Source organism: Gavialis gangeticus, unplaced genomic scaffold, assembly GCF_001723915.1.
Source record: "Gavialis gangeticus isolate Ggan-Ray unplaced genomic scaffold, GavGan_comp1, whole genome shotgun sequence".
In the NCBI taxonomy this organism is placed as follows: Eukaryota; Metazoa; Chordata; order Crocodylia; family Gavialidae; genus Gavialis; species Gavialis gangeticus.
The window spans coordinates 30,398,643-30,408,662 of record NW_017729026.1 but is presented as its reverse complement, the minus strand read 5'-3'; the positions used below and the strand labels follow the sequence as shown (position 1 = coordinate 30,408,662).

The following is a 10,020-nucleotide window of genomic DNA, read 5'->3' as shown; positions in this document are numbered from 1 at the left end:
ACCCAAAAAAGGAAAAGGATTTTCCTAACCATTTTTTTTAATCTTAGGCTCCCCTAAACATATCTAAGGATTAGAAATCCTTATTATTTGACAAAAAGAAAATGTGCAGATAAGGGCCACAGATCTATGTAAATGGAATACATCAGCCAGCTCACAACCTAAGATGGAACCAAACCTCTTAGCCATGGCCCATAAAGATGCCTCCAGTTGAGATAGCTTCCACAGCAAGGATAATTCAAATCTATTTTCTGAAATAATATACTGTGTTAACTATACTTAGAAAGGAAAATCACAACAATTTCTTCTACAACACAGCTTGGTAAATTCCACCTAACACCACACTTAAATCCTTGGATGTCCCAGTTTCCATCTCTGCATCATTTAGCTCCAGAGTAGGTTGGATTAGGCTGACCATATGGAAATCCCAGAAATCAGAGACATCATCCAGGAAGTCTGGGACACTGCCTCTCCTCCCACACACACACACAAGTTGGTAGGTATGGGGCGCCATGCCAGGCAGGCAGTAGTGCCTTCCTGCAAGATGCTCTGCACCGCTCCAGCTCCTGGCCAGACTGTGCCCTGCACTTATAGGACACCCATTATAATTTTCAACAGCTGCCAAGATCCAGCCCCTGAAATTCTGGACTGTCCCAGATAAAATGTGACATTGTCATCCTAGCCATTGGATCTGTGGACCTTATTAGTAAAAGAAAAAAATTCAGGTAAGCATAGTTAATTTTTCCTATCCTATTTCATATTTAAGGTCCACAAATCTATAATAAAGTCCACAAATCCAAAATGGGGAGCAGGCTCTTTTAAGACTGAATATAAAAAATATATACATATCCCATGCAGCCAAAGCTTGGCCTCCTTTACTGCATCATGATACAGTCTTAAACGCCTGCACTATTTTTTTTTTTTTTGTACACAACTGACTTTCTTTAGATATAAATCAGGTTTTATAGCAAAGCAGGCTTTTGTCTTCAATACTTCTACCTCATATGTTGAAGAAACCAAAAGTGAATGAGGTATTACAGGAAGACTGAAGAGGTTTCCATGATAAAAGCAGAAAAAACAAATCTGTCCTTGCAACAGGGTTCCTATGCAATTAGGTAAATCACTTAAACTAAGCGTTTTACTTTCACAATGAGGTGATCTTGAAATTCCTGGTTTTCTGGTACTCAACTGGAGCTGTTAAACCCAGATTTATAGAAGTGCTTAGCACTCAAATGAAACAGAAGTCAATAGAACATGTGCTTTAAATTCAAAGTACTATATAATGCAAAGCACTCCAAAATATTGGGTACTCATCATTTCAAATAAGGCATCTAAAATTAGTGTCCAATTTTGACCTTAATCTTTCTGCCTCAGCAGTCAATATGCAAAATGGTTATAATGCCATCCCTTACTTGACAGGAGCACTGTAAAGATAAACTCATTAATATTTGAGAGACACTTGTATCCAAGTGATAAGCATACAGAAGCCCATGGGGAAATTATTAATTCTGCCTTCAGAAGAGTGTTTAAATAGTATGCAAGTAGTATTTTAGTAATAGACAGACACAAAGCTTCAGCATAAGGATAAAACAAAATATTAAATAGTTGTTCATTAAAATATGCACCATTTGTGTTGGACACTAAATGAGGGGATGGTCTCTAGAAAAAAAGTATGAAAGAATATGATGCATATTGCACACCAGGGCAAATTAAGGCTGCACTAGTAACCTTCATCCTTAATTCTGGCATTTCTCAGCCTCTCCATTTATGTTACTGTTATCACTGTACAGATTTATATTGTACTGTCTATGTAGATCTTCAGGTTTTGGGATATTGTTCAGTCAAGGAAAAGGAGCAGGTGGAACAGCTGAATCTCTCATTATTCTGACTCTAGGGCAAGAAAAATTGATACTCCCAAACACAGGCAGAAGGGGTTGGGCCCCAAGGCAATGTTTTCCTGTAATGAAGAAAATCAACTCCTCTACAGAAGAGGCATCTGAGAGGAAAGTCCCATCCAGCCAAAGGAATGCCAGGTACCACTTCCTAGAGAGTTCTGGTGACTGCTAAGAAGGTTTGGAGCAGGGTACGCAGTGCTGGTTGGAAGGAGGAGATAGACAGTTATTTGTGGGCTAGAAAGGGTCAGAGAGACCCCAACAGTCAGGGCTAGCAAAAAATAAGCAAGAAGGCTGATTGCTGGTTATGCTCGCAAGACTGTTGGGAAGGCCAAGGTGTAGCTAAATAAGAGGGTAAGGAACCATCCTCATTTTACTTTTCTAACTCCAAATCCATATCAAGTTTTGTTTGTGTTATCCTTCAGTCCCGTGTAATAAACCTTCTTGTTGTTTGGCTCCTTACAGATTGCCTATGAAAACAGTGATTTTAGACAAGTAATTCCAGGCTAGCTTGCTTCACAAAGAAGGGTACCTAAAAAATTCTGAGGGCAGTGGAGCTGAGGCACGAAGCCATCCCAAAGCAACCTCTGCCTGCTCCTTGTGGCAAGCAGCATCCCAGTGTACAGAAACTGGTCTCTTGGGTGACCCCACTGCCATGGTCAGGTTTGTAACAGTCAGCAGGGCTGCAACCTACAAATCCAGTGGGGCTGAAGTAATAAATCAGAGATATCCAACATAGACCATGGGCTGGATACAACTCACAGGGGTAGGTCATCAGCCTCCAAGTCTGACACCCCTGAAGTACATGATCCTCTGTGTAAACCAACCCTAGAGCAGGATAAGACACTTTGGTAGTAGGTTTCAGATATTTCCTGACAACATAGGTATATTAGGACAGGACTTAGGTTCTCTATCTGGTGAAACAGAGCATGAGTTACTGTTTCTGCCTTTTAACCCCCTCCATGTTTAACCCCTTCTGCCCTCACCCCTCTAAGATGCCTTTTTCTGCACTTCTGGCTCCTTTAATCTCGATTTATTTTCCTTGACCAGCCAATCCTAATTTCCTCCATGCTCCCCATCTGAGTACCAGTTTCACTAGCCAGCCATTAAGGGTACCTGTAGACCAGTGGTCACCAAGCAGAAGATCTTGATCCACCATCTCGGAGCCTTTTGGAGTCAATCTGAGGATGGGTGCCCATGTGCATGCACACGCGTGCCCCAACCCAACAGGTCAGTCTGTGGGGGAGGGAAGGGGCAGGGGCTAGATCAAGGCCCCCATGATGAGGGAGTGCCACAGAGGCAGGAGCAGGGCTAAACTGAATGGGGCTGCAGCCAGGTGGGATTTACTTGCTGGAGGGGTGTGCCCCCAAATAATTTTTCTCCCTCTTCCTTGATCTGCCCCCCACCCTTCCCTCCCCATAGACTTGCCTGCTGGGCTGGGGCGGGGGGTGGCAGCAGCGGCACATGGTAGATCTTAGGTTGCTTTTAAATGCCAAGGGTGATCTCCTACTTAAAAAGGTTGGAAACCAGTGCTATAGTTCGTGCTCCAGCCAGCCTCGACATCCCATGTATCAGCATCCCTGCACTTTGAAATGGCGGTGGGGCCCTTGAACTAAAGCTTGTTGAACAAGTTTTAGTTCAAATGCTTCCACCACCATTTCAAAGTGCAGGGACACAAGACACTGCAGCACTTAATTAAAGCGCCTCTCCCCACCACTCCCGGAGCACATGTAAAAGTGCCCTAAGTTCTCACTGCTGGGTCTTGGATCCATCACCATCTCATATACCTCTTGAGGTCCCAGTTTTCCACCTCCAAAGCTCCCAGCCCCAGTCTTAGTTTCTTCCCATTCACTGAAGTCATTGACTGATTTCAGTATAACCATAGCTCCCAATCCCAGTCTCCTTGCTAGGCACAGAAACTAAGGGACTAACATATGCTCAGTGCTTTAGAGACCATGGGCATTTATACACACACTTTTTTCCAGAGACATACTAGAGATCCACCACTTCATAGCAGATTTGATTAATCAAGTCTGCTCCACATATAAGCTGAGGCAAACTGCATTGCATTGCATGCTATTGTATAAGCAGCAAAATACATGTCAGCATGCAAAAAATGGCAGCGGTGCGCTTTTGAACTAAAGCATCTCCAAGGTGTTTTCATTCAAAAGTGCACCACCACCATTTTCTCAGTACTGATGCGCATTTCGCTGCTTATAAAACACATGCATTTCAGCGCCAGGCACTTTTCAAAGAGCCCAGCACTGCAATGCATGCATGTGTAAAAATGTCCTTAATTGCTACATTCTATGAAGCCTCTACTTAGCATGTAGAAATGGAGATGTTTCCAGAGACTTGTAGCTCAGCCAAATTTGGGTCCATTTTCAAAGAAAGAGCAAAAAGCATCCCTAACACAAAGACTATGCATCTTTGCGTTTCCAGATCTGTTTATTTAATCAAAATTAACCAAGTTAAGGAGGGGGGAAAAGAATATAAGTACATATAGGGTAGAGAGGCAGTCCAATAGATATCAGTGACCAAAAACATTTGGCTCTTGTGAACTTGCACATTGCAAGTAAAATTCACCTCAACGACTGCGAACTTGCAAATAATTGACTAGTGCTCCCTCCATGTATAATCTTACTTAGTTAATCTATTAAGGTGCATTTCTACCCTGCCTTGTGACTGATTTCAGACTAACTTGGCTAACTACCTCTTGTAGTCTACATCTACCCACAAATGGCAAACAGGCTGAAATACCCATTAAATCAGATCTGTGGATCTTAACAGATAGGAGAAAGGTACTGGCAAAAGCAGATAGTTATGTACAAGGCAGGATCTTATTGTTTAAATAGCTTATACCACTTGCATCCCCCAAAGTGCTCCATAATTCAGGCGATAGAGGGCTTCTGTCTTTTCAGAAGACAAGCTAGCTAGATGACTCCACAACTGACTTCTTAGATATTGCCATAAAAACAGTGGCTTTTGGTTAGTGTTTTTAATGATCTTTTTTACTCTGATTAAGCACTGTCCAAAAAGTATCATGCAAGCACATAGTTAAGAGACTGAAACCAGATAAAAATGGAAATCTTCACCGCAATATATCGTAAAAGGCCAAAAAGAAAAACTTCATGGGACTTTTTTAAAACAAGTTACAAATTAATTTAATTGATATAATATAATTATATTAATAAAATTAAATACAGAGTAGTATCAATAGTTTCACCATATGTACTAATATTTTTCAGAGGCTAAAGGAACTGCATTTGAGGTACAATTCAAATTCTGAGAGCTATTAGGATATCATCTACATTAGGACTGGTCTTATACTTAATACTAACTTTGGCATATTGACATAGTATACATTACCTAATAAAGGCACTATTACTTACTGGGTCCAAATGTAAGACTTCATAAGGGTTGTATTCTTGATATTCTCTGTCCGTTTTGGAAACTTTATATGCAAGAAACAGAAATAATGCCCATCCGGCAAGGAGGATTATTTTCCTGTTTGGAAAAAATATGAAGAATAAAATAAAAGTGCACACAATCCTCTTTACTTTTATTGTAGCATTCTAAATAATTTGTGACCCAAAGTGAGACCATAAACTTAAGAACACCATCAGTATTGGCCGATCCAGTAGAACAATTTCAGAACGAGCACTTGCAATTATAAAATGGCTGTGAACACTAATGTGTCATCTGGCTTACAGGGACCTGGTCTACACTATAAATCTGCCAGCAAAACTCAGGTTCCAAGTGGAAAATTGAGCTGATCCACACATGCACACACAATTGCTCTAGAACACCAGAACCCCTTCTTTCCACCAGCACAGCAACAGCCACTCTGCAAGCAACAGAAGGCTTCTGCTGCCATTGAGACATCACCATAAAGTAATGGAGAAACATCTGTGCTTTCTGCTGACTGCCAGGCCATACCAGGTGAACCAGCCCAGAGCATAGTGAAGTTCCTGCCAGTATAGTTGCAGAGTAGGGTAAAAATCACACTTTCCATTTAAAACTGGACTGTCCCAACAAAATCCTGTCCTAAGCATACAGGCAGTTTCTTCAAATGAATATTTTCACCCCATTTTCAGGACTCCCTGTACAGGTGTCTACATGCTTTCCCCCACCCCATATTCAGCTGAGACAGGAACTCAAAAAGACCTGAGCATGAGAGAAAGCAAAAGGGGAAGGGAAAGGTCTGGCCTGTTTTGAGATTTGAGACATATGGTCACCCTACAGGAGAAGCTTGTGATGTAGACAAACCCTAAGCTTTCTCTGTTGATGTTTAAATGGCAGCAAACTAGTGACCAAACCACTTTCCCCTCCTTCACAAAAAATAAAATCACACCGATTAACAAGTGAGAAAACTTCTCTACATTTGTCAGTTCCAAAAAGTACTTTTCACCTGACCTTGGATGTACATGCTACTTAATAAAGCCACAAACAAAAAGAACTAAAACAAAGTGCATTTGGGAGAAGGCAATACAAGGAAAGGTTATAGGAGAGGATTAAAACAAAAGAACTGAAATAAATAACACCATATTTAATTGAAAGACAGCAGTAACACTGTTAACCCGTGAGAAGGGAATGACAGAATTTTAATTGTTGATAGGATCCAAATCAAATTACTGATTAATGTTAGGTCACCTAGGTTAATTTAACAGGTAATTAAAAAGCTGCAACCACAACAACCTCTCTCTGAATTTCAAGCCCTAATAGACACTAATCCACTAACAACTTTTCATTTTTCAATCATAACATGTAAACTTATTTTTTGGAGAGGTGCACCAATACATCAATCCAATACCAGATCGGCACCGATATAAAGAAAATTTACTATATCAGAAATTGGCCATATCAGGCCGATAAATGGCCCGTGCACGCGCATAGCTGCAGCACAGCACAGGCAGCAGGAAGCACAGCCCAGCAGCTTGGACAGCTGCCCCCAGCTGATAAGTCTGGTGTGGTGGAAGAAAAGGGAAGCGGGGAGACGGGGAAGATCAAGGCCGCTGCAGTGAGGGAGGCATGAGGCTGGAGCAAGCACTGCCCAGCCAGGGCAAACAGGCATGGGAAGCAGCTGCAGTTTGTCCGGGGGGGCACAGGTGGGGAGGGAAATGGCTCCCACCACTGTGCGCCACTTGGCTTGGAGCCGCTGGTCCAGCAGCTTGTCCAGCATTTGGCCTGCTTGCCCAGAAGGGTATACGGGAAGGTGTGTGCCCCCAGGTCTGCACGGGGTGGGCTGAGGCCGGAGCTGTGCCAAGCTCTTCCCGGCAGGGTGGCGCTACAGCCACAAATTCGCCATAGCCCCTTCCCAGCACAGCCCTAGCCTGCTGTAGAGCTTAGCGCAGTCTTGGCCCCAGCCCACCCCACACAGACCTGGGGGTACATGCCCCCCCATATCCTCCCAGACGAGCGGAAGGAGCAGGAGGAGCCGCCGCAGGGCGAGCACCAAACCAGCAGCTCCTGACAAAGCAACGGGAGCCGCTCTCCCCATCCCCGCGCCCCCTGGATGAGCCACAGGTGCTTCCCACACCTGCACCCCTGGCTGGGCAGCACTTGCCCCAGTCACTGCCCCAGCCCCATGCCTACCTCACGGCAGAGGCCTTGATCTGCCCCCCCGCACCTCCTCCCTTTCCCCTTCCACCACACCAGACTTACCAGCTAGAGGCAGCTCTCTGCGCTGCCAGGCTGGGTATCATAAATCAGATCGGTATCGGCAGATATGCCTCCTTAAAAAAAATTGGCTATCAGTATCGGCTGCTAAAATCTCTATCAGTGCACCCCTAATTTTTAGGGCATGAAAGCCATTTCTGTAGTGCGATTAATTCCATCTGTTTTCATTAACAGTTCAAGTTTCTTAACAAAATTACAAACTTAACAAGTGAGAAAGGTAACCCACAGGAAATTCACTTACTTTACTGTAGGAATTATATTTTGTTGTGGTTTTAGTAATCGCAAACGATACCACAAGCATCTTCCATATACTTTTCTTATATTTTTCAATCGATTTTGCTCTGTTAAAAAGGGGGAAAAAAAACAGTAGTTAAAAATTCATCAAAGTTTATTCCAAACCAAAATGATTCTTATGGTAATATAATAGTGGGGTGTGTAGTACAATTCCAACCTGGGACCTTAAAAGAGTTTCGTGATAACAAAAGTAAAAGCTGCTTTATATTTTCAGTTGTTTCTAACCATTAAATTTATAAGTAGGCCACTTTAGTGTGGATGGTTCTGCATCACCTGAACAGGACCCAATTGTTTCAAGATGCACAAAAAAGATAAGCAATGCTGATAGAAAATGAAAACAGGAGATACAGCTTGTCAATTGAATGCCCCATAAACCATGTATTTGCTTTTTTAAAGCCATGGTACACAGTCTTTCCTTTTGATATCAGCCATATCAGGCATACCACAAATTAAGCCTTGCACCCTCCCCAAGTGCCACTCCAACCCTCTTCCCCTGCCTGAACTGCTGTGCTGCTCTGCTTTTTGCCTCCTGCCCTATCTGCCATTTGCTACCTCCCTCCTTCCCAGTCTGCCACATGCCACACACACAGGCTGCCCATGCCACTCATAGCATGCATGCCACAGGCTGGTCAGTCCTGAGCTACAGCATGGGGACAAAAAGAAAAACAGCATGGGGAAACTGGCTTTGGAATAAAACTGAAGAAAGACAATGGGTAATATATGCAAGTAAAACATCAGAAAAATTAGCTGCCTTCAAACACAATTACCTTCATTCTCCGAGATTCACTTTGTGAGAGTTATATTAAATAATCTAAATATGAGACAACATGCATCAATAGGCATTATACATTTCTAGTGGGAGAAATGTTGCTCTGCTAGGAACTGGGGGAGTTCACAATGTTTCTCCTGTAAGAAACATGCCAGATCTGGAAGAAAAAAAAAAAAAAACTCCTCTTTCAACAAGAAGATCTTCCTGTGCAAGAGTTTCTTGTGCAGGAACAAATGTTTCTATGCTTCCCCACTCCGACTCCTTCAAGAGACCAGGAGGAGTAGAGCAGCAGGGAAAGGCTCCCTGTGCCTTCCCAAAACTGGGGTCACCCTATTCTGAGGAATGCATAGGGAACTGCAATAGGTCAAGTCCTCCCAGGACCAGAAAGAGACAGTGCAAGTCATCACTCTGAGCTTGCCTAAACATGCAAAACGCCTATAATGTTAACATTTTATAATATAAAACAGGCTTCAACCTGGTTTCATTTTAAAGCTACAAACGAAAACCAAAATGAAAATCTGCATCTTGAGAAAGGAATAAGGTTTCTCATAAGATCTGTAGTCTATTTCCAAGACACAGAGGTTACAGTAACTTCCTTATTCACAAAAATAAGAACATGTCTGTTCATAGATTACCAGAGAATTAAGTGGATAAGAAATTCCGCATGCCTCAAGTCAGTCCATCTTTGCTGACGAATGTTGAGTAACTGGTTTTGTTGTGCTAGGGTTTCTTCCTATTCACTATTTTCCTAGAGAGGTTTTATATTGGATTTCCCCACAAACTAGCAATGAAGGGAAGTTCAGCTTCTCCAAGAGATCTTATTTCTGGACTTTTCATACTTTTGCAACATCACACATTAAGGACTCCAATAAGCAATTCTTAAAATATTTAATGTTTTTCATCAAATCAAGAATTTTTGCAAGCTAATGCTTACTAACAATGGTCTCATATCTGAATAGTCTGAAGACCATTAACAGACATGCTTCAAGGCAAAGCAAATGAAACTGTAAATTATTACATTCAAAAAGTAACTTCAAGAAACCTTGTTTTCAGACAAGAAGCCACCTGGGAAGGCACAGATCACTCCCACCTTTGACCCATCTTTTGGATACAGGGAAGAGGTCCACTAGTAAGAAGACGTGCACCAATAGACCACCACCACCTGTCTCCTTTGCGATCACCGTTCCTACTCTGTAGAGACATCTACAAAACAACACCTGAATGCTTAGTCACAACGTAGAGAAAACAAGCCCTGTCCCACTACATGTCAGCCCTGGAAGTGAGATGGAGAACACCCCTTGCACCACACAAGGCATGTTAAGAGCAGCAGCCTGGAGCACCCTTATGGCCTTAGTTCTGGGGTGGACGCATGTGGAGCAAGAGCTTATT

The 10,020-nt window shown here is 42.6% G+C and overlaps 1 protein-coding gene across 1 annotated transcript in view; it reads right to left on the bottom strand.

Annotated features, from left to right (window-relative positions):
- Positions 1–8,635, bottom strand: part of SEC63 (SEC63 homolog, protein translocation regulator) — a 92,979-nt gene extending 84,344 nt beyond the window's left edge. Inside the window, exons 1-3 of the mRNA XM_019520232.1 lie at positions 8,630–8,635; positions 7,810–7,916; positions 5,282–5,396 (exon numbers count right to left, since the gene is read on the bottom strand). Coding sequence (XP_019375777.1) covers positions 5,282–5,396; positions 7,810–7,916; positions 8,630–8,635 — 228 coding nt within the window. The remainder of the gene's footprint in view (positions 1–5,281; positions 5,397–7,809; positions 7,917–8,629) is intronic.
- Between the last annotated feature and the right edge of the window lie 1,385 nt (positions 8,636–10,020).